Source organism: Armigeres subalbatus, unplaced genomic scaffold (assembly GCF_024139115.2).
Source record: "Armigeres subalbatus isolate Guangzhou_Male unplaced genomic scaffold, GZ_Asu_2 Contig2079, whole genome shotgun sequence".
Taxonomy (NCBI): domain Eukaryota; kingdom Metazoa; phylum Arthropoda; class Insecta; order Diptera; family Culicidae; genus Armigeres; species Armigeres subalbatus.
In genome coordinates this window covers 43,737-68,730 of record NW_026942923.1, presented here as the reverse complement: position 1 = coordinate 68,730, position 24,994 = coordinate 43,737, and the positions used below count along the sequence as shown (strand labels likewise).

The 24,994-nt window shown below is 44.7% G+C and overlaps 1 protein-coding gene and 1 long non-coding RNA gene across 6 annotated transcripts in view; one reads left to right on the top strand and one right to left on the bottom strand.

Moving 5' to 3' along the window:
• LOC134203742 (DDB1- and CUL4-associated factor 5-like) overlaps positions 1-24,984 on the top strand; it is a 66,047-nt gene extending 41,063 nt beyond the window's left edge. For all 5 annotated transcript variants that reach the window (XM_062678600.1, XM_062678598.1, XM_062678601.1 and 2 more), the window contains 3 exons: positions 12,478-12,658; positions 12,726-14,443; positions 23,284-24,984. In XM_062678600.1, the coding sequence (XP_062534584.1) occupies positions 12,478-12,658; positions 12,726-14,443; positions 23,284-24,221 (2,837 nt within the window). In that variant the 3' untranslated portion in view covers positions 24,222-24,984. The remainder of the gene's footprint in view (positions 1-12,477; positions 12,659-12,725; positions 14,444-23,283) is intronic.
• LOC134203744 (uncharacterized) lies at positions 10,535-11,284 on the bottom strand. Its single transcript, XR_009977691.1, has 3 exons — positions 10,994-11,284; positions 10,818-10,903; positions 10,535-10,749 (listed from the first exon to the last, which is right to left on the bottom strand). It is a non-coding gene; the product is annotated as an uncharacterized LOC134203744 (long non-coding RNA).
• Positions 24,985-24,994: the final 10 nt, after the last annotated feature.

Here is a 24,994-nt window from a genome sequence, read left to right as displayed (position 1 = left end):
CGAAGCCGAACGTCAAGGACTAGACACAAAGTACACAGTGAAAAACGCATAATGCGAATCCATATAGGTAACATACACAAAGTACATTGTGAAAAACGCATAATGCGAATTCATATAGGTGACCATTTGTTGAAAAAAACTAAGTAAAAAAAAACATTTTCCTAACCCCACCCTCAAGATGAGATTAAACAAGAGTAGCTGAAGCCAAACATCAAAGACGAAACACAGATTACACTTTGAAAATGCATAATACGAATCCATATAGGTGACAAACACGAAGCACATTGTAAAAAACACGAATAATGCGAATCCATATAGGTGAAAATTTGTTGAAAAACTAAGTAAAAAACATATTCATAATCCCACCCTTATTCAACCTCAAGTTGAGATTAAATAAGAGTAGCTGAAGCCGAACGTCAAAGACGAAACACAGGAAATAAAACACATATTCATAACCCCACACTCACGTTGAGATTGAACAAGAGTAGCCAAAGCCGAGACAAAGAGTACACTGTGAAAAACGCATAATGCGAATCCATATAGGTGACAATTTGTTGAAAACTAAGTAAAACACATATTCATAACCCCACTCTTATTTAACCTCATGATGAGGTTGAATAAGAGTAGCCGATCATCTCGGAGAAGTAAAAAGTCAACTACGCCATATCTCCGGTTAGCGCAGCGAGGGCTAAAATACTGTGAAGGGGGCCCTGGTGCTTCACAGGCTCCGTTTGCGGTTAGGTTCTTATTAGACCCCCCTAACCATTCATTCGTAGGTACGGTAAGCATAAAGCCGCATCACACCGAAAATTAGGGGTCACCTGTATAGTGGACTTTTACCACTGGAACAGGCAATCCGTAATGTTATTCTTTGCCAGATAACCAGCTGCCGACACCACACGGCTATCTAGGCTGTTCGTGGAAAGAAGTTGATGGACGAGACTGCTGTCTCCGCTTCCGTCTATAACGTTCCACGTTCTGCCGGGTACCTTGCTGCAGTGCGACCGCCCGCGCTGCGTCCTTCTCCTCCAGAATCTGTCTGCACTCTTCGCCGAACCAATCGTTCCGTCGACTTCGACCCATATACCCAACGTTGTTCTCCGCTGCGTCGTTAATGGCTGCTTTGACTGTATTCCAGCAGTCCTCAAGAGAGGCCCCATCGAGCTCACCCTCTTCCGGCAACGCTGCCTCGAGATGCTGCGCGTATGCAGTGGCGACATCAGGTTGCTTCAGTCGCTCTAGGTCGTACCGCAGCGGTCGTCGGTACCGAACATTGTTGATGACGGATAGTTTTGGGCGCAGTTTAACCATCACCAGATAGTGGTCAGAGTCGATGTTAGCGCCACGATATGTCTTGACGTCGATAATGTCGGAGAAGTGCCGTCCATCAATCAGAACGTGGTCGATTTGTGATTCTGTCTGCAGTGGTGATCTCCAGGTGTACCGATACGGGAGGCTGTGTTGGAAGTAGGTGCTGCGAATGGCCATATTCTTGGAGGCGGCGAAATCAATTAGTCGTAGGCCGTTTTCGTTCGTCAGCCGGTGAGCGCTGAACTTTCCAATAGTCGGTCTAAACTCCTCCTCTTGGCCAACCTGAGCGTTCAAATCTCCTATGATGATTTTGACGTCGTGGCTTGGGCAGCTGTCGTACTCACGTTCCAGCTGCACGGAGAATGCGTCCTTATCATCATCAGTGCTTCCGGAGTGTGGGCTATGAACGTTGATTATGCTGAAGTTGAATAACCGGCCTTTGATCCTCAAACTGCACATTCTTTCATTGATCGGCCACCACCCGATCACGCGCCTTTGCATATCGCCCATCACTAAAAAAGCTGTTCCCAGCTCGTGTGTGTTGCCGCAGCTCTTGTAGATGGTATGATTACCTCTAAACGTTCGCACCATTGATCCCTTCCAACAAACCTCTTGCAGCGCTACGATGCCGAATCCACGGTCCTTGAGCACATCGGCAGATTTGCAGTTCCACGAACCGAGTTTCCAATCGCTAGTCCCTTTTCGTCGCAGTGGTCTTCGCCGATGGTTCCGGTCCGTACTCTCTTGTTGATTGTTCGTTGCGTGAGTTTTTTGCTGGCTGGCTGGCTGCTGGCTTGCAGGGCCTGACACGAAAGCCCCTAAATTTCCGGAGGACTATTCCTCCTTACTTCCGGTGGGCCATGGTGCACAGTTTCACTTAGGCGATGATCAGCCGCCCCTAACATGGAGAACAGACGCTGTTGTGAGCCGATCCTGACATGGAGAACAGACGCTCAATAAGATTTGCACCTCCGGAGAGGAGCAAACCCCCACTTCCCTGTCAGCATACGACCATAGTTCCCACCGGGGTTGGTTACCCGATCTTCCCTAAGGTTGCTCGTATCCCGGCCAGCACCGCGGGGAGGTAGGGATAGGAGTTGCTGGGTAAGAGGCTAAGGACCGCGAGATGGGGTCTATTTTATTCCTTCAGGTACGCGAAGTATCAATGGTACGCTTTACCCAGCATTTGCCGTGCCGGAAAGAAGAAATTAGAAGTAATAATCTAGATATGTCAAAAAGAGAACTAGAAAAGACGTGGATGTGAAAAAAGAGTTACTCGAAAGAATCTGTTTGAATTCTTGGATACATTTATTACTAATCGATTATTAATTTCGCTCGGCGGTAGTCCAAGTACCTACCTGGATACCTGGTTGGGTACAGTGTCGATACACCTATGCCTGGCGTATTGTAGAGCTCCATAATCGTCGGTCCTGGGCGATGTTCCTCCAGTTTCACCAGGTCCCCAGGTCCGATTCCACCGCGTGCTATTGTTTTCGCTATTCTTTTGTCCGACATTCGCACTAAGTGACCAGCCAACTGAGGTCGGCCGTATTTTATACGATTCACAATATTTTCTTCTTTGTATACTTGATACAGCTCATGATTCATGCGTCTGCGCCACACACCATTTTCTAGTTTCCCTCCGAGTATTGTACGCAGCATTTTTTTGCTCGAAAACTCTGAAAGCTCTCCGGTCCGCCTCTGTCCATACTTTACGTCCTTAAAGGGCCACTGGTAGAATCAGAGTTTTGTATAGAGCAAATTTCGATTCCAGGCATCCAGCGCTGCACGTATCAGTCTAATAAGTTTCGCTAGAAAACCATGTTCAGACATTATCTGCCACAGCTCATTTCTTTTCACTGACTCGTAAGCTGTTTTGAAATCAATGAACAGATGGTGAGTCTGCCAGTTCTACTCCCGAAATTTATCAACGATCATCCGCAGGCTAAACATCTGATCCGTCGTTGATCGGCCCTCACGAAAACCTGCCTGGTATTCGCCAACGAAGGACTCCTCAAGCGGTCTCAGTCTGTTAAACAGGATACGCGACAGAATTTTGTACGCCGAGTTCAGAAGGATGATCCCTCTGTAATTGGCACACTCTAGTCTGTGCTCTTTCTTATAGATTGGGCATATCCAACCAGCCGGTAATGTGGTGGATTGATGGATGTAGCTTCTCATTTCCGTGTTTGAGAAGCTGGAACGGGATCTCGTCCTTCCCAGCAGCTTTACTGTTTTCAGCTGGGTTAGGGCCTTTTTTACCTCGTCCAGGGTTGTTGGTTCCACAGCTTGACCGCCGCCGACTATGTGCATCCGGCTCCTGAATACACCTTCATTCTCACCGTTCAACAAATCTTCGAAGTGCTCCTTCCACCTGGCTGCCACCATAGTCTTGTCTGTCAGCAAATTCCCTTCTCGGTCATTGCACATGGCGGGCACTGGCGCAATCTTGTGCCGCGCACCATTAACAGTTGGGTAAAACCTCCGCATATCGTTTCTATCCATGTTCTCCTGCGCTTCAGCTATCACACTCACTTCGTGTTGCCTTGGCACGGCAAATGGGTCTTGTTGTGTAGGGGTTATCACGTCTATCTAGAGAGTTCGAGTCCCTCCAAGACACGTAGATTCTTTTGGCACCACAAACGAGCTGGGAACCGGCTTCATAGTGCTGCGTAAGATGCGCCAACGTGTGATTGGGTAGCAGCCAATCAACGCAAGGATGTGCAAGCTGAGGATAAAAGGCCGTTTCTTCAACTATAGCATCATCAACGTGCACTGCCCACACGAAGGGAGACCCGACGACGAGAAAGAAGCGTTCTATGCACAGCTGGTGCAGACATAAGATGGATGCCCACTGCGGGACATCATGATGGTCATCGGTGACATGAATGCTTAGGTAGGAAGGGAGGAAATGTATAGACCGGTCATCGGACCGGATAGTCTGCATACCGTATCGAACGACAACGGCCAACGATGCATAAACTTTGCAGCCTCCCTCGGAATGGTAGTCTTGCCTTGTCTCAACGTATTATATTACAATATTAGAAAAATTATTGTTATCAACAGTCAATGGGAAACAATGGGACAGGATGCTGCGTCGAATGCAACTTGTTGCGGTCGGCAAATCGGTTGGGAGTAAGTGCCTAAAAATGAGTGAATTTTTTTTTGTAAAAAATGTATTTTTGCCATAACTTCAAAATCCATAGTCCGATCTGTCCAATTTTCAATACGAAACAATGGGACAAGATTCTGTGTCGAATGAAACTTGTTGTTAAATATCTTGGCTGTGCATATGCACAGCATATGTTTCGAAATGGACAAATTGATATGAAATTTGCGAAAAAGAATCCACGTGTCTTGGAGGGACTCGAACCCTCAACCTCATACTCTCTAGATAGGCGTGATAACCCCTACACAACAAGACCACTTAAAGGTCACGTTTGCGGAAAAGCCATCAGAATCCAAGTACCAACCTCCACCGCGGTTAGCTCTTTTTTTGCAAATTGAATATCTTTCGGATGCTTGATTTGTCCAATCTCCACATGTGCTTTACTGTTGTATATCCACAGTCAAGCGAGTGCACATTGTTTATTAAACGAGAGGATCGAACTCTACGCCCCCAGCAACTGGCTGGGCGGATTGTATAGAGTGCGAATCAATCACACTCTGCTGTGCCGAAGGCTTGCTTGGCTAAAGCATTTGATGAGTTTGATTGAAACTTGTTGCAAGTAAATCAGCTAAGAGTAAGTCCCTAAAAAGTGAAAATTTGTATTGTAAAAAAATATATTTTGGCCATAACTCCGAAGCCCAGTCCGATTGGGCCAATTTTCAATACGATGGAACAATGGGACAAGATTCCGCGTTGAATGCAACTTGTTGCGAGCAAATCGGTTGAGGATAAGTGCCTGAACAATTAGGGTCAATTTCTTCACCTTCGCTTAACTTTTAAGCGGTGCTTACCCATACGTTTAAACCTGGTTTAAGGCCTAAGCGGAGGTGAAGAAATCGGCCCTTAGAGAGATTAGTTTGCGCACACACATACACACACGGGCTGCGAAATGGTGAGTTGACATCTGGGAAGGAGCGACCTACACAGCTCTGGTCCTCACAAGTTCCAATCTCACGCTTCCACGGGTACGGGTCCCCCGATGACAATCGACCGAGAGCTAAGTGTGTGTGTGTGCCCAGCTGGGGGTGTTGATCAAGTAGTACTACGAATAATTTGATCAAATCTCATGCTCCGTAATGGTGCCTTTTTTGTTACGAAGACCAGTACCACACCAGATTCACATCTGATGCAAGAAAGTTTTCTCCAGAAAGTGCAGGGAATGGGATGTACTAGTCTTTCGTAACAGGTACAGCAAAACTTCACAAGGACGCCCTTATTCGTACTAACTGCTCAGGGAGTAGAAGGTAGAGAAGAGTCACCGTTACTAACTAAAGCTTGAATCGGATATCTGGGACTCCAACAATATCCGCGGCAAAAGCAGTAAACGATGCCATGTACGTATTTAGTATTAAATTTTGAGCATTCATAAATTGTTGAAGGAATGAGAGACAAAATGACAAAGAACTGGAACGTGTTCACCAATTTTGTTCGTCCACTATCTGAAGATCTCCGATGAACAGGAAGGGCCAGGCATATGCAAAAGACCAAAAATATTCTGGAGTTTTACGATTTCTCATCCACTTTTGCTTCATTTGACACCGTTATCGCAATACCCTACTATAGCCAATGTTTGTCGACTGTGATTTTTTTATGGGGCTCGTAGCTGTGGAGGTTCCAGTTTTTGTTAGTGCATGGGAGCTGCTGTTGCCATTTCCGCAGTGCATTCACATCGAGTCACTCTTTGGAAAATATTCGCCATACTGCATAAACCACTTCAATAATTTCTTTCGTCACCCATCTGTGATGTACTTTATGTCTGACCTCTGTGAGATGAGTGGTTTCAGTTGCAGGGAGAAGAGCGTGAACGACATTGTAAACAAGAACAGTTACAGGATGGAATGACATAAATAAAGGGAGTTTGAGTTTAAGTCGCATACGAGACGGACGTGTTTTATTTGTGGCTAAGAACCTGACAATTGGCGTACGAGGTGGGATTCCGCATTGAGTTCAGTTAGGAAGACACGAATGGGATACATTGAGGGGTGATGTATTATGTAACATGGAGTTCACAAAATGGAAACGATTGATCACGGAATCGAATTGGAAGAGTGAGGTGAGAGGTCGTTTTCGATAACATAGGGTGACGGCTGTTGATTTGAGATGATAACGAGGAACAGTAGGCTAAACTGATGGGTCTGGCTCGTTGATATGACTAGTAGTCCTTAGTAATGGCTGTTTTCATTGATTGTTGATGCGGATGACGTATAGCTGCTGGCTCTACGGGTAATGATACTGGTTGCATCAGAGTAAACCAAAACTGCTGGTTTTGGGTAGAGTGTTTATTCAAATCTGATGGATTTGGGAATAAACGAAGTAAGACTGTTGGTCTTAGCTATTGTATGTCTAAAACTGTTGGTTTTAGTAACGGAAATCGTCCGTTGGAAGATTCTCATTCAGATGAATCTAGTTGGAAAAGGAGTCACTTATTATACGGAACTAAAGCTATATTTCAACAGGAATGACGGCGCTTATTATTAACTACTAGCAAGATTAATAAAAATGTGGGGGGGATACATTGAATTGATATCACAAATTTAGAAACAAAACAATGCAATTCCACATACTCTAGGGTGCTGAAGCTGAAGCGGACAAATTAAAACATCATTTCCTTTCTCTAATTTTCTATTAGAGCAATGGAATCGATGCGGGTTATCAGACCGTTTGACATGAACATTGATGATAATCGACAAGCATCAGAGTGGGCAAAATGGAAAAGGCAGTTGGAGTGTTACTTCAGCGCCTGTAACGTGACGAATCAGTCGGACAAATTAGCGAAATTACTATTTCTTGGCGGCCCTGATTTGCAGGAGTCGCATGACAACTTACCCGAAGCCAAACGAGTCCATTTAGTGCTCGGCGATCCTCCTTATTATGATGCAGCTGTCGCTGGTTTTGATGCACATTTTGAGTCTAAGCGTATGATTGCGTATGAACGTATGTGTCTAGGCAGATGTCGCAAAAACCAGGTGAAAGATTGTCAGACTTTGCTCTGAGACTAAGGGTTCAGGCAAAGCGATGTGAATTTTTGGCTGACGTTTTCGAAGATATGACTATCGACCAGATAACAGAGAAGGGTAACACAGATGCTTTGCGAATGGAGATTTTGAAAAGAGACGCAAGATCATTCAACGAAATCATCGCTTTGAGAACAGCAATCTCGGAATCAAAATTGAAATCGATGCAGATGGCGAATAATGGACGTGATAATCGAGAAGACGGAAGTGTCAATCTAGTGAAACGCCAACGTCGTGGTCAGGTTGCATACCCACCGCGTAACCCGACTATGAATCGTGGGGTTATGATGACGTGCTACGCGTGCGGTCGTCCAGGTCATCTTAAGTCTAGCAAGTGGTGCCCTGCGAAAGGAGTGAAATGTAATAGATGCTACATCATGGGTCACTACGCAAAGTGCTGCTTCAGATTTGGGCAAACCCAAAGCCAAGATTCTTCGCAGCATCGCAAAAGATCGTTCCAGGAGATATCCGAGAAAGCCAATTTGTACGAGCATCCAGCGAAACGCATCAGAGCCGTGTCAGAGAAGAACGATGGTAACCAAGAAGATGCAAACATCTTCTTTGCAATGGGACGTAATCAGTTCCGTTTCTGTATTGGTGGGGTCGCAGTACCGATGACGATAGACTCCGGGGCTGATGTAAACATCATTACAGCAAATATCTGGCAGCAGATGAAAGAGAATGGTATTGAAGTGTACGATTGGTCGAAACAATCTGATCGTGTACTAAAGGCTTATGCCAGCAGTGAACCATTGGATGTAAAAGGCATGTTCTGTGCAGAAATAGTTGCAGGAACTAATACTACGAATGCGAAGTTTTATGTAGTAGAAGGGGGAACGCAGTGTTTGTTAGGTGAAGATACTGCCAGAGAACTGGAAGTATTACAAATCGGGTTCAATATTGCCGCCGTCGACCAGTCACCAAAAGAATTTCCAAGAATTTCCAATTTCCAAGAAAATGATAGGAAAGAGAAAAGGATTATTGCGTTTGCCAGCAAAGCCTTGACTGACCTTGAAAGGAAGTATTTTCAGACCGAGAGAGAGGCATTAGCCCTTGTGTGGGCTATCAAGAAGTTTAGGTTGTATTTGCTAGGAGCAACATTCAAACTTATCACTGACTGCAAACCGCTAGACTTTCTCTTCAGTCAACGTTCTAAACCATGTCCACGAATTGAAAGATGGGTGTTGCGAGTACAGTCGTACAGGTTTGACGTCATATATGAACCAGGAGCTACAAATTTAGCTGACGCGTTATCACGACTGTCAATGTCTCAACCAGAACCGTTTGATGACGAAAATGAAGCTTTCATAAAAACTCTTGTGGCAACTTCCGTGCCCAAGGCAGTGATGGGCAGAGGTCTTCAGAGGATGAAGTTTCGGACCTGGACCTGGCGACTGACCAAAGTGACGAGCGGACAAACGACCACAGCTGTGATCCAGCCATTCCGATAATGAACCAGACACGACCGCAAAGACAGAAGAAGCAACCAGTGTATTTAAGTGATTTTCAGATAAACAATGTTCGTTAGTGTAAAGAAAGGGAGGGATTGTGATGTACTTTATGTCTGACCTCTGTGAGATGAGTGGTTTCAGTTGCAGGGAGAAGAGCGTGAACGACATTGTAAACAAGAACAGTTACAGGATGGAATGACATAAATAAAGAGAGTTTGAGTTTAAGTCGCATACGAGACGGACGTGTTTTATTTGTGGTTAAGAACCTGACACCATCAGCCGCAGGATTCTAAAGAACACGTGGTACCGGTAAAGATACCACATTTTCAGTAATTTATCTGCAGATAGAGCGGGACCATTTGGGCAGCACCCCCTATTCCCGTCCACAACAATAATAACTCGACCGCGTTCCAACCAAATGGCTTGATTGTTTATACATCACTAGATATCGACAGGAACTAACCATGTTCTAAAAATCAAGTAATTCGGTTGTAACGCGCTCGAGTAATGAACGTTGCTGACGGGAATAGGGGGTACTGCCCAAATAGTTCTCTACCCCATCAATCAGCGTCGAGCAGCCATAACGGGGCTATTAATTCACTTTCTTTTTGGAGTTTTGCACGACGTTTTCCGACGTTTCTTCATCATGGACACGATACATGGAGACACGCCGGAGACTCATGTAGATGTTAATAATTCAGATTTTAAGCCACGTGGTTAATAATTCACTACACAGCAGCTGTATGTTTCTTCATATAATTGATTTTTTTTATTCTAGAAAAATTTATTATATGAAGAAACTGAAAAAACTGTCACTCGTGAAAACATGCTTCCGTTCAAAACAGAGTCTACTACACGTTTTTTCAACAATCGACCAAGGGGACCATCGTCCCTAACTCCTAATCCCAAGGCGTTAGGAGGCCAGAGGCAATAGTCGGCAGCTCGGTGCGCAGCGCCAGCGTGGGCCACTTAACCTTCTCCCCGGCTACGCCGTTAAAGGTTATAGACGGCCCATGGCTTGTGAGGGCAATGAACCGCAAACGTGATGGGATTTCGGCCTTCGAGGTGGCGACGGAACGGCTGGACGCCATCATCGACTTTGCGTCATCGGAGCATAATATCAGTAAGGACTTCCAAGGGGAGCCTGCTGAAACTTAGAAAGTCGGACCCCAAGCAGAAGAGGGCAGTCGGGACGGCCAAGTCTAAACCCGTGAAACGAGGTCTGGAAACGTGGAGTCGAGGTCTACCCAGACTGAGCCCCAAGGATTCGCGAGCTCGGGCAAGGTCTAATCGACCGAGGGTCTACCAGCGAAGACGGTGGTGCCAAAGTACCCAGACTGAGGCTCAAGTATTCGCGGGTACGTCGGGGTGACTGCTCCAACGCAGCAGACACAAAACGGGGAGACAATCTCCAGGGGATGAGCTCCCTGGGGCCGCTCCAAAACTCGGAGGGTTACTACCCGGGGGCCGCTCCAAAACTCGGAGGGTTACTACCCGGAACAGGTGTAGTGGGGCTGGGAAGCTGAACCCCTGCCAGGTACCGCCAAAACCGGGGGAGGAAGGACCTGGAATGGTCCTTGTTGGGCGGTAAGACGAATCAGTAGATTTCGTTAATTTATTCTGGGATGTCCGAAAGAATTACAAAATTCCTGTTAATACAGGGAAAATTAGATTGTGTAAATTATACTCATTTACCACTACTTACTTTTGGTGATTCGTCACCGCAATTCTATAGTTAGGGCTTGTTGATTCCAACGAACGAATTATCGAATAGTAATCTAAGTTGGTCTTCAGCATTAGTTAGCTATTAGATATTTAGATATAAGATAACTAAGGTACTGGTATGCACACTAAGGTTTCTACAATTCTCACCTTTTCAAGTATGAATTAATTTAGTTAATTATAGTTTAGGTCAAATTACACTTTGTGGAATAGCAATTAGCTGTAAGCAAACGTAGCTGTAAGCAAATTCAGGTTAAATTCTAATGTTTTCACTGGATCTTCAATTTTGTAATTTATACCCGACACAAGTCGATTGTTAGTATTACCCAGAAATTGAGTCGTTAGGTGACCACTAGTTATAATATTGAAGGTAGTTTAGAACTTATTTTAATGCGAATTCAATTGAAAAATAGTTCACTGCATGTAGAGTAGTAGAGCTCAATACTTTTTCGATCTCTGTTCTTTGTTTACGTTCCTTTGCCCATCTCTTGTTATTCACACGACCTTTCATGCGATCGATGATCCCCTGAGCAACACATGGGTGTGGTTGCGTTTCGTCGATGGAGTCTGCAGTTGTGGGGCCGTTGGGGCTCGTCGGGTCTATTGGCGTGGCGAGATTAACAGTCCTTCCACCCAGGAAAGACGGTGGTAAGGGGTTACGGCAGGCTGAGAGCTCTCAGCCGCACCAGACCAGGGAAATAGAGGGGGATGACGCCTCTTGGACCCTGGTAAAAAACAAGAGGAAACCGAAGACGTCAAGGGCCGAAAAGAAAGCCCAGGCGTATGAGGGTAGCAAGAAGTCTAGGGTATCGCTCCAGGGGCGATGCCCTAGTCATCAGGACGGACGAGGCTAAGTATTCGAACGTCTTGAAGGCGACGAGGAGTGACGTCAAGCTCGGTGAACTCGGCGCCGATGTACGTCGAATAAGACGTACCCGGACGGACGAGACGATTCTCGAGCAAAAGGGCGCCGCCAACAAGAAGTTGGCGGAGGAAGTCCTATGCGAGACGGTCAAGGTGAGGGCACTCACGACGGAGGTGAATCTAAGGGTTAAAGACCTGGACGAAGAGCTCGTCACGGCACTACGGCGACAGTGGAAACGACTACGGAAAGGTACGGCAGGGACGCAGGTAGCATTGGTTCGGCTATCTGCAGTGGACGACTCCAAGGTAGTCAAGTTAAGGAGCGTCAATGTGCGATGGTCGGTGTGCCCTGTGGGCATATACGAGTTAACTAACTCGAAGTTAGCTCCAAGTGCCTGGAATCGGGGCACAAGCAATGGGACTGCAAAGGCCCTGACAGAAGCAAGCTCTGCCTACGCTGCGGAGGGACATAAGGCACAATGCTGCACGAACCCTCCCAATTGTTTGATTTGCTTCATCAAAGCTGTGAACAGCAAGCACCCCATGGGGGTTCGAAGTGCCCGGCGTTTGAGCGTGCTGCAAAATCACAGTGCAGATAACGTAGCTAACCTGAACCAAAAGAGGTATCACATTTGAGATTAATAATTTTAAAATTTTGAGAACTAGAGTTAGTGATTCAAATGAGGAGGCTGATTGTGATAGTTATGGATAGTTATGATAGTATTGCGTGACTAACAAGCAAATAATATTGCATTGTGCCAGCATCGAAGAATGAAGCCTCTTTAGCATGATGTAGGAATCTTATTTATTTTTGCTAATCGTACATTCCATCCCGTATTCCTCGAGAATAGCAAAACAAAAAACGGGAAGGAAGAAAAACATGCATACTACCTTGAAATCATGAAAGTTACAAAACATCTAATCCCATTTTGTTCTTCCATTCCAGGTGGGGACGACCGACGTGTGCTGCTATGGCACGTGGACAAAGCCATCCTGGAGAAGGAGTTTCCAACTTCTATGAACAAACAGCATTTGAGCAACATATTCTGCCTGGGTCTCGATTCTCGCAACAATCGGATCTTCTCCGGAGGCAACGATGACGTTGTGATCGTTCACGACACTCAGACGTTAGTATTCCATGTCTTCAATTGGTCAACGTATCCATCCGCTAACAAAGATAAACTCAATTTTCAGACGCGAATCCGTAGACGTATATCTTCACAGCAAACCGGTGTACGGCCTATCAATCGATCCCTCTAATGATAACATCTTTGCCACGGCCGGCGAGGACGGCAAGATACTGATCTTCGACCTGCGGGACAGTTCGGATGTGATGTGCGTTTCGCGCTGCCGCTCGCCGTACCATGCCGTGATGCACCATCCCTTCGATGCGGGTTTCATCGTGACGGCCAACGCCAAAGAGGGAGCAGCGCTGTGGGATTTGCGATCTCCGAAGCTGCCCACCATTCGGTACGGTGGGGAGAATGCCGCCCAGAGCTGCATGAGTGTTCGGTTCAACAGTTTGGGGACGCAGGTGTTGGCACTGAGGAGGCGTCTACCACCCATTCTGTATTCCACGGGTTCAGCGGAACCGATTTGCCAGTTTTACCATCAGGACTATTATAATTCCTGCACGATGAAGAGTTGTTGCTTCGCCGGGGAGAACGATCAGTACGTGCTGTCCGGATCGGATGATTTCAATTTGTACGTTTGGCGAGTTACAGATTGTGATGTGACCGATACCGACCAGTGGGTTGATCAGAATCAGATGGTTCTCTATGGACATCGGTCGATCGTTAATCAAGTGCGGTACAATCCACAAAAGTGCTTGATTGCATCGTCCGGGGTGGAGAAAATCGTTAAGCTGTGGACTCCATTTGAGTTGAACGCGTGGCGCGGAAATTTAACCGAGGAAGCCACTGGTCCCGATAATCCGAGAGAGGTGTTTACCAACGAAGAGTACATTTCCCTGAATATGACTCATGACTACAGTCATCAATCGACGATGGAAGATCCTAGAATGATGGCATTTTTTGACTATTTAGTTCAGCAAGAAATCGAGGGTTGGAATACCGAAACATCGGACCAAACCTCGGAGCACAGCTCGGATGAGAACGAATCGTCCCGTCCCGACACAACGCAGACGTCTGATACCGAGTCGGTTCAGAACTATATTCCACTACGGGGTCAGCACACAAGCAGAAGAGGGGACGTAACACAACGGACAAAATATCGCAACAGGATTGCATATCTGATTGCTACAAAGCGCAACCGATTGAAACGACTGGCGTTGAAAACGGCGAACACACGGACCCCAAATCGCCGTACGATTACGAAGGCCAAGTACGGATTACGGAATCAGCCCAAGCGACCGGGCTTGGGAGCGTTGCGCACCACAAGGAAAGGAATCGGCAAACGGAATCGTCGACTCAGTACCAGCAAGTACAATAAACGCCCGGTATCACACGAGCAGACCAGCGATTCTGAAGTTCCAAAATCAACCAAGAAACGTCGACTGCAGACTACTAATCTGAACTTGGCGGTGTATCGGACGTTTCGGCGGAAATCGAAAGGAACGCCGTCATCCACTTCGAACACCAGCACACGCGTAGAGGAAACGAGCTCGGATGATGATGATGATGCGGAGGACAGCGAGCAGCAGCATCCGGCGGCTAAAAAGCTTAAGTTGAGCATTGAAGCGTTGAGTAGTTTACCGTCAACGTCGCGCGGGTTTCCGGGAGCGAGTAGTAACAGTACGGTGGGTACCAGTGGAAGTGCGTATAATAACGGAGCTGGTCCGAGTGGGTTGTGCAATGCCGGGCGAAGTGCGGCCATTAATGCAAGCAATAGCGGTACCTATTCCGGGATGGATACACCCAGCACGAGTACAGGACTGACTGGAAATGGAAGAAGTGAGTATTCTGAGTGTTTTTAACATATAGGGGTAGGGGATCAGGTGGGCATTAAGAACACCCGGGGCAAACTGGTCACCACCAATATAGTATTGACCCGATTTTGTCACTCCCCGATTTTATCACGTTTCCGACCCCGATTTTGTCACCCCAAAAATTTTTGAAATTTTTGTCATTCTTTTTATTTTCGTAAATAATACCGCAAACATTCTGTAAGCATTTTCTACAAGAAATAACGGGTACCGTTTACGCATTTTGCCTTTCCAAGGCATAAAATGATTCATATTTGTGAAATGAATTAAAAAATTTAAAATATTTTTTTCTGATTTTGTCACATACCCTGTTTTATCACCCTAAAATTCACCAGGGGGTGATAAAATCGGGATATTACTGTATTCTAGTTATTTAAATCATTTTTGACGTAAACTACGTCTAAGGTGAAGACTGGGATACAGGGTGTAAAATGAAAATTTCCAAATTCGAGACCGTCACGAAATTAGGGGAGATTTCAAACGCTAATAGCTCCTTTATCTTTCAATGGATTTTAGAGATTTAATTATCAATCGAATCTCTTGATTGTCAGAATGGCGTCGTTGAAATAGATCAGAAATATCAGTGGTCCCAGGTGACTACCCTGAGGAATGCCTGAGGTAGCGGCAAAATTGTTCGACTGATGATCTCCAATAACCACGGTAAGGCTGCGACCGGTAAAATACGACCGAAACCATCGCAAGAGAGAAACATTGATTCCGAGGCGATCCAGTTTAGCAATAGCTATGTGGTGATTCAATTTGTCAAAGGCTGCTGTTAGGTCGGTATAGATCACGTCCGTTTGACTGCGATCCACCATGTTGCTCTTGATGTAGGAGGTAAGGCACAGAAGATTTGTGGCAGTGGAACGACCGGGCATGAATCCATGTTGGTCGTCACTAATGTATGGTTTACAATGGGCGAGTGAGGTTCCATGATGGCTAGCTCGAACAACTTGGCAACAGCAGACAATGAGGTGATACCACGGTAATTTGCAACGTCCCGTCTGTTAGCTTTCTTATGAACAGGGAACATGTGCGCTATCTTCCAACAAGACGGAAAAATTCCTGACGTAATCGAAAGTTGGAAAACATGGAGTAACGGAGTGATAATGCCATCGATGTGCGTTTTCAGAAATACGGAAGGAATTCCATCTGGTCCGGGGTTGTAAGATGTTTTCAGTTTCAATGCAGCTTCGCGAACTATTCCAACATTGATATCAACCACGTTCGTAGCTTGGCCAGAGATAGGAACGGAGCTCATAGCATTTCGTATTTGGTCTTCTGATAATCTTTCATTGCTGAAAACACTGGCGAATTTTTCATCAACAGTCTTTCAACAATCTACTGATCTCCTGAGAATTAGACGCCAAAACTCCGTTAAGCGTCATTCGCGAAGGAAGGCCAGATTCATTACGTTGCTCTTTTACGTACTTCCAGAACTTTTTAGGATGTGTTTTCAGCTTCCTTTGCAGTCCACGCTGATACTGCGAGAAGCAACTTTTGGCAGTCCGTTTGTATTCGTGATTGATTTGTGCGTAGTGCCGTTTCAGTGACAATGTACGGTACTTTGAGAACTTCCTTAACGCTGCTCTTTTATACGACTTCAGTCGTCGCAGACCACTTGTTTGCCACGGTGCGTGGGGAGGGTTATGCTTCACTATTTTGGGAACATGTCTGTCAACGATATATGACAGTACATGAGAGAACGTTTCAGCTGCTCGGTCGACGTCGTCATGGTCCAGAATATTACCCCAGTCTAAACTAGATATGAGATTTGAAATACTGCGATGATCAGCTTTTCTGAAGTCATAGAAGAATGCAGCGGAGGAGGTATCGACATAGTTTTCTAACTTTTGGTGTAGAGAAACCAGCAGAGGAGGATGGTGGTTAACTAGTTTTACCAATGGTAACGCGTTTTTTCCCAGTCCGGTATAATTGAGTTAATAAAACCCACTACCTTTTTAGAATTTGCAGTCCAAATATCTCCTGGTTGCACAAAGCCACTATTTACAAATTTAGATCTACCCTTGTACAATGCATCACAACTGCAAATCAAATGTTCCGAGGTTTCACGTTCCATGTTACAGAAACGACAAATATCATTCTGGACCGGATCAATATTTTTCAAGTGATATCTGCTCGGGCAGTGTCCGATTATTAGGCCAGTAAAGGTGCAAAGAGCTCTCTTGCTGAGCTCCAAGAGCTTTTCGGTTACTTTAACATTGGAAATTATAAATCTCTTTGATTGAGCACACTTTTCGGCAACCAACCAGTTGGTCATCAACCTTTGTGCTTCCCAGGATTTCAATTCCTTTTTTTATGGTACAGGTATGATTAGGTCAAGTCCTATATAGGCTAGCAGATCTGTGAGATAAGGTTCAATCCATCTAAGGAGTCCTGGCTGAATTCCACGTAGCTTCCATCGGATTAAGAGAATAATCAATTAATTCTGTTAAGTTTGTAGAGGTAGAGCGACCTTTTAAAAATTCATGCTGCTTATTAGTAATTCTGTTTTTAAGTTGTGAAAATAATTTTTCATTGATAATGGATCTAAAAAGTTTAGGAATGCAAGAGATAATGGATATTCCACGGTAATTACGAATGTCAGATTTTTTTCCTGATTTGAAGATGGGCACAAGATAGGAGCTTTTCCATACCCTGGGAAAATTTCCGGATTCCAATGACAATCTGAAGAGCCAAAACAAAGGCGTCAGATCTTTAGCCAGACTCTTCATAAATATCGGTGGAATACCGTCAAGACTAGGGCCTTTAGATGCATTAAGTTTTTGAAGGCAATTGAAATATAGTTCATCATGATCTGATAAACATCGATATCCCTAGCGAATTCTGAGATAGGTGCAAAAAATCTAGGTCGCGATCTTGTTCCGAAAAAGTGGTGTATATTTCTTGGAAGAAATCTCCAAAAAGATTACAGATATATTTCGAGCAATTGGCGTTCATCTAAATACATGCATGTATCCATTGTGTGGCCCCAAATGGCCGGAGCGAATTGTTATGACAGCAGCTCTCCGTGGGTGCGTGTGCACGCCACGGAGGTCTGACCAGAAGAGGCCGAGTCATGGCTTGCTGCGCACTGATCGACACGCTGAGGTGTTAATGTAGAATCACACGCTTATGGTAACTTACTGAAACCCCACATTTTCCTTCTTCTCTCATTAAAAAAGGCAAAAAAATCCTCTAGCATAGAACGCAATGAACGCAATATTGTAAGCCCTGATTTTGTCAAATGCAATGAAATCCAAACAATTCGAATCCAATCCAAATTCAATCAAATTCCAATAAAATTCCAAGCCACATTCAATCCAATTCTAATCAACATTCAATCCTAATCCAATGCAAATGCAATCAAATCCAATCCAAATCCATTCCACATTCAATCCAAATCCGTTCCACATCCATTCCAAATCCAATCCAATCAAAATCTAGTCCAAATTCTATCTAAATCCGTTCCAAATCCAATCAAATGCAATTCTAATCCAAATCTAAATCAAATCCAATCCAAATCCAAACAAAATCTAAATCAAATCCAAATCCAAACAAATTCTAATCCAAATCCGTTTCAAATCCATTCCAAATCCAATCCATATCCAACTCAAATCCATTCCAATCAAATCCAAATCCAACTAATCCAAATCCTATCTAAATCCGTTCGAATTCCAAATAATTTCCAATCCATTCAAAGTAATATAATGATGGGACATGAAGCAATTCATAATGGTTTATTCAATCTAACGCGAACTCATTTTTATCCATATTCTAAAAGCCAATGTGGGAGGGTTGCAAGCAATATGCGATTCTGCTAGGTGGGTCGCATGTACAAGTAGTTTGGGAACATCTGGCCTAGGAATCCAATGGAATAATGCTGCAGGATAGCGTTGGCGGAACGTGTGAAAGTTATGACATTGCATTTTTTACTGTTTACGCGCATGCCGTTGTCGCCACACCAAACAAGCAAACGATTAATGTCGTCTTGAATAACAGCACAATCAGCACGAGATGCAATTACGCGGAAAAGCTTCAGATCGTCAGCATATGAAATCTTGATTGATAAAATCACTAAACCAAGGTCGTTAACCTAGATGACAAATATTAGAGGACCGAGGACGCTGCCTTGAGGTACTCCAGATGTCATTGAAAAGATATTGGAGCGCCTGCAGTTCACCGTCACAAAAGCCTTGCGGTCAGATAGGTAAGAGTGCAGCCATTCTGTGATCCACGCTGGGAATCCTATGTGATTCAGTTTGTCGATACTAATATGATGGGGTACAGTGTCGAAAGCTTTTGCAAAATCGACATATATGGAATCAACTTGTCGCTTGGCTTCAAGCTCTCATGATATGGTTGACACGTAACACATCAAATTCATTGTTTTTGAGCGGTTTTTCATAAATCCATGCTGGCAGCTCGAGATAATCGGTGCAGCGGCTCTATACAATCGTGCGTGGATCAGCTTTTCAAAAACCTTGCTTAAACAGCAGAGGATGGATATTCCCCGATAGTTGGTGACGCAATTTCCGCTTCCAGATCGGTATTATGGACGAGGTTTTCCAAGCAAATGGAAACACTCTGTCTTGGAGCGAGCTAATCACAATCCATTTTCCAACGGTCTTCCAGACGCACTTTGTGATTTTCCAAACCACAAACCATTTTTCAGCGGTCTTCCAGACGCGCTTTGAGATTTGTCAAACCACAATTCATTTTACGGCGGTCTTCCAGACACCCTTTGTGATTTTCCAAACAGCAATCCATTTTCCAGCGGTCTTCCAGACGCGTTTTGTGATTTTCCAAACCATAATACATTTTCCAGCGATCTTCCAAACGCGCTTTGTGGTTTTTCAAACCACAATCCATTCTTCAGCGGTCGTCCAGACACGCTTTGTGATTTTCTTAATCACAATCCATTTTCCAACGGTCTTTCAGAAGCGCTTTGTAATTTTCCAAACCACAATCCATTTTCCAGCAGTCTTCCAGACGCGTTCTGTGATTTTTCAAACCACAATTCATTTTCCAGCGGTCTTCCAGACACGCTTTGTGATTTTCCAAACCACAATCCATTTCACAGCGGTCTTCCGAACGCGCTTTGTGATTTTTCAAACCACAATCCATTTTCCAACGGTCTTCCAGACGCGCTTTGTGATTTTTCAAACCACAATCCATTTTCCAACGGTCTTCCAGACACGCTTTGTGATTTTCCAAGCCATAATCCATTTTCTAGCGGTCTTCCAGATGCGCTTTGTGATTTTCCAAATCATAATCCATTTTTCAGCTGTCTTCCAGACGCGCTTCGTGATTTTTCAAACCACAATCCATTTTCCAACGGTCTTCCAGACACGCTTTGTGATTTTCCAAGCCATAATCCATTTTCTAGCGGTCTTCCAGATGCGCTTTGTGATTTTCCAAATCATAATCCATTTTGCAGCGGTCTTCCGAATCGTGATTTTCCAAACCACAATCCATTTTCCAGCGGTCTTCCAGACACGCTTTGTGATTATTCAAACCACAATCCATTTTGCAGCGTTCTTCCAGACGCGCTTTGTGAAATGTGTTTTTTTTTTCAATCATCAAATATTTGTACACATTAGCACATTAACAAAAAGGATTCAACTCACCTTTTAAAATCAGCGTCAGGATCCAACAAGTAACCTGGCCGTGGGTGCGTGTGCACGCCACGGAGGTCTGACCAGAAGAGGCCGAGTCATGGCTTGCTGCGCACTGATCGGCACGCTGAGGTGTTAATGTATAATCACAAGCTGATGGTAACTTACTCAAACCCCGCATCCATGGATGACGGAAAATTGTCTGATTTTAATTTTGATTTTACGTAATTGAAGAAGTTATTTGGACATGACTTTATTACGTTTTCTGTTTTCGTGTTGTGTTCTTCAAATGCTACATCAATAGCTAATTTTAATTGATCGCAGATGTCTAAATATTTTTCAAAAATTTCATTTGTATTGTTTAGCTGGTAAGTTTTACATAATTTTTGTTGGCGATTCTTTAATTTTATTTGCCTATTGTACCAAATTGGATATTTCAAATTTCCGCTCCGTCGTTTTCTTCTTTATGGAACCTCGTCAATAATAATATCAAAAATGATGTTCTATAACATCAACGGAAGATTCAATATTACCTTCATTCTCTAAAATATGCTTCCAGTTGAATCTACTTAGCTTATGTCTTATATTGTCATAGTTTGCTTTATGGTATTCAAGCACTCAAAGAAATTACGGAACATTTTATAACCATGAATCTCTTGAGGAAGTAACAATACTGTAAGATTCTGAATCCAAGATAACGGTAGTATAATGCCTCAGAAATTTGGTTATGAGTTTTTCATTTCGGAAAATAAATAATCGGGCTTCATTTAAAACACTTACTTACTTGATGGGCTACAGCTCTTCGATGAACCTACGCCGAATGGAGTATCCTTCTCCACTGGACTCGATCCTGGGCCAATCGCTTCCAGTCACCCTGAACATTGAGCGCCCTCAGGTCCTCTTCAACTGCAAAAAGCCATCGTGTACGCGGCCTTCCACGAAGCCTGCGGCCTCTTCCGGGTTCTCTACTAAATATTATCTTCGCTTGACGTTCTTCCGGCATACAAACAACGTGTCCAGCCCACCGTAGTCTGCCGTGCTGTATAAGCTTAACAATATCCAGCCCTTCATACACCTGGTACAACTCGTGAGTCATGCGACGCCGGCAGATATCGTTCTCCTGTTTACCGCCGAGTATTGTCCGCAGCACCTTATGCTCAAACACTCCGGAAGCTCTCCGATCTGCCTCCTTTAACGTCCTTGTTTCATGGTCGTATAAAGCCACCGGAAGAATCAGAGTAGTATACAGCGAGAATTTTATCTTCGTTTGCAGACTACGGGACTTAAGCTCCCGTTAGAAATCCGTAATAAGCCCTATTTGCAGCTACATTACGCCTTTTCACCTCGCGGGTAACATCATTTTCGCACGTCACTAATGTTCCAAGATACACAAATTCTTCTACCACTTCAAATTTTTCACCATCCAGCACCATTTCGCTACCACCACCACTAATGAACTCACGTTGATTGCCAGCGACCATGTACTTCGTTTTGCTGGTAGTGATCGTGAGTCCAATCCTCGCTGTCTCCCTCTTAAAAGGCACAAAAGCCTCTTCCACGGCACGGCGATCAATTCCGATAATATCGATATCGTCCGCAAATCCCAGGAGCATATGCGATTTTGTGATAATGGTACCGCTTCTTTGCACACCAGCTCTCCTAATCGCTCTCTCGAGCGCTATATTGAACAGTAGATTCGAGAGTGCATCACCCTGCTTTAATCCATCTAAGGTAACAAATGACGTCGATATTTCATCCGCAACCCTTACACTTGATTTCGATCCGTACAACGTTATACGAATCAGCCGTATCAGTTTCGCCGGAAAACCATGTTCAAGCATAATTTGCCATAATTCATTCCGTTTCACTGAATCGTACGCCGCCTTGAAATCAATAAACAGATGATGTGTCTGCAAGTTGTACTCCCGGAATTTATCAAGGATTTGTCTCAGGGTAAACAATTGATCCGTCGTTGATCGGCCCTCACGAAAACCTGCTTGGTATTCACCGACGAAGGACTCTTCAAGCGGTCTCAATCTGTTGAACAAAATACGCCGAATTAAGGAGGGTTATTCCTCGATAATTGGCGCACTCCAGTCTGTGCCCTTTCTTAAATAGAGGGCAAATGAGGCCGTCCAACCAGCTAGCAGACATTTCCTCGTCTTCCCATATTTTCGACATAATTCACCGATGCATCGTCACTTCCTTCATTCAACGAAGTCTTGAAGTGTTGCTTCCATCCGTCAGCTACTTCAGTTTTATCTGTCAGCAAATTCCCTTCTTGGTTGTTGCACATGACGGGAGATGGCGCTGTCTTTCTCCGCACGCCATTGACAGACTCATAAAACCTCCGCATATCGTTCTGCTCCATTTTTTCCTACGTCTCAGTAATAACTTGTTCTTCGTACTCTTTTTTCTTCCTGCGGTGGGTTCGTTTTTCGGCTGCTCTTGCTTCCTTGTACCGATCTCTATTCGATCGGGTACCTGACACCAACATCCGGCTTCTGGCAACGTTCTTTTCGTCTGTTACTCTCTGACACTTCACATCGAACCAACCCGTCCTGGGTCGCCTCTGTGCAGTGCCTACCACTTCTTGTGCTGTTGTGCTCACCGCTCCATGGATCGACTCCCATAGATCGTTGATGTTGTCGCTAACGTTGATTGCACTTATCCGTTCGTCGAGCTTCGAGTACTCAGCCGATACTCCTTCCGCCGACAATCGCTGGATATTGTAACGCATCGTGCGCTGTGATCTTTCGTTCGATACAGTTGACAACCGTGATCGAATTTTACTGACAAAGATGTAGTGATCAGAGTCAATGTTCGGACCTCTGAATGTCCCCACATCGATATCATCCGAGAAATGGCGCCACGGCTCGGAATTCACGTTCTCCGGATCTGGGTTATCGGACTTCTTGAATAGCGGCCACGTTCACTCCAACCTTCTGCAGTTCGCGAGCTAGAAGGCTCACTCGTCCAGGTTCATTTAGGGTCCTGACATTCCAGGTACCGAGTTTCCAATCATAGTCCTTGTTTCGTTGCCGGGTCCATTGCCAAAAATAACGCCAAAAATAACTGCCAAAAATGCCAAAAATAACTTGCTTTACATATGCAGTGTGAAGAACAGTGATAATTCGTTTACATTGATTTAGTTGGTAACCATTTCTTTTTCCATATTTCTCATTTCTAGACTTGTTGTTTCACCTGGCGTCGGCCACGAACGACGATGATGACGATTCCGACGACGACCCATCGATTCCGGAACATCCCACCTCACCGGACAACATGCTCCGAGTGATTACATCTCCAATCAACCACTTCGAAGTCCCATCGAACTCGACTGCGATCCTCGCCGTAGATCACAACGATAACAACATCCTAGACCACAGCAACAACAACACCAGTTACGTGAACCACAATAATAATAGCAACAACAATAATACTAACCGCACTAGTAATAACAATAGCAGTAGATCAAGTACTATCCTAATCAATAGAAACGTAAGCACCGACGCAGCAACAATCCAGAATGGCTCCAATGGAGCCGGCCAGAAGCGGGCCCACCATGCGCAAAGCTCCACCCCTACTACACAGGACCACAACGAGTCCTCTTCGTCGTACAACCAAGGCTACGATCATACGTACTCTAGTCGGTCCAACTCGCGCCTGTCCAGCAGTTACGATTATGACTGTTCTTCGAGTAACGACAGCTTCATGGACTATTTCATCAACAAGAAAAAGCTGATGGCCGGTTCTAGTAATCTCAATCAGGACCAGCCAGCAGCATCGGGTTCCGGCAGCGTTCGAAAATTCCCGGACTACAACCGCGAACTGCTGAATCAAACGCCGGACAGTGGAATCGCCACCGGACCGTGCAGTTCCGTGTCGACCAATGGAGGGCTTCCGTCGGCGGCGAAATCACTTCCCGGGGGAACCCCCGGCGGCGAAAGCGGTAGCAGTAATGGTAATTACCTACCCGGCACCAGCAGTACCAGTGGTGGCAGCCAAGCGGCCAACAACGGCAACAACGGAATTACCGATTTGGGCACCAAACTGTTCCAGCAAAAGGTGGCCCGGGTTCGGAAAAGCTACCGCAAGAACTTCTGTGATGACTCGGATAGCGAGTGAGGGGGGACACTGTACTGGCTGGATTTGTTCTACGTACGCACGACCGCCGTTACGTGATTTTTTTTGTTTCGAAAGTATTTAGATAGAGTGGTAGTGCTCTTTTAAGTTAGAATTCGTGTTTTATCATAGTAAGAAACTTCCCATTTCGGTTTGATATCGTAAGTTAAGGAAGCTCTGGTAGATTAAATTTTGGTTCAGCGTCTTGCCTTCAACTCAATTTCCGAAAATATATCGTTAATTTCGTTGTTTCATATTTTTCGTGTATCAATCGAAGGTATGTTTGCTTCAGCAAGTACCATCAAATAACTGCGATATGAGAAAAGTTACAAAACTGAACATTTCACGATAAGTTGCATAAGAATAAAATTCTTTGGACAATTTCTCGCCGAGTAGAGCATAATGATTAAGAAATCATGAAAATGTAATAATAATAAGAAGAAGAGACTAACATTTACGATGTGTTTTTAAGTGATAATCCTCAAGCATATGATAAACTCTTTAGGAAACCAGGTGCAGAAATAGACTGTTCACCAAACTCCAATAGACTATATCGGAAACCTAATCAGCAGCACATAGACCTTGATAGCAACCCACTTCCAAACATAACTATTTCGTCGCAAGCATAAGCAGAACTGTTAAATAGCCAACATTCATAACCGCGCAATAACCCCGGGGTTAAAGAATAACCCAACATACATTGAATTCCTACAATTGCGCGTTAGATTACTGAAATAAACTGCATACTATCAATGCTGTAAATTAATCAACCACAG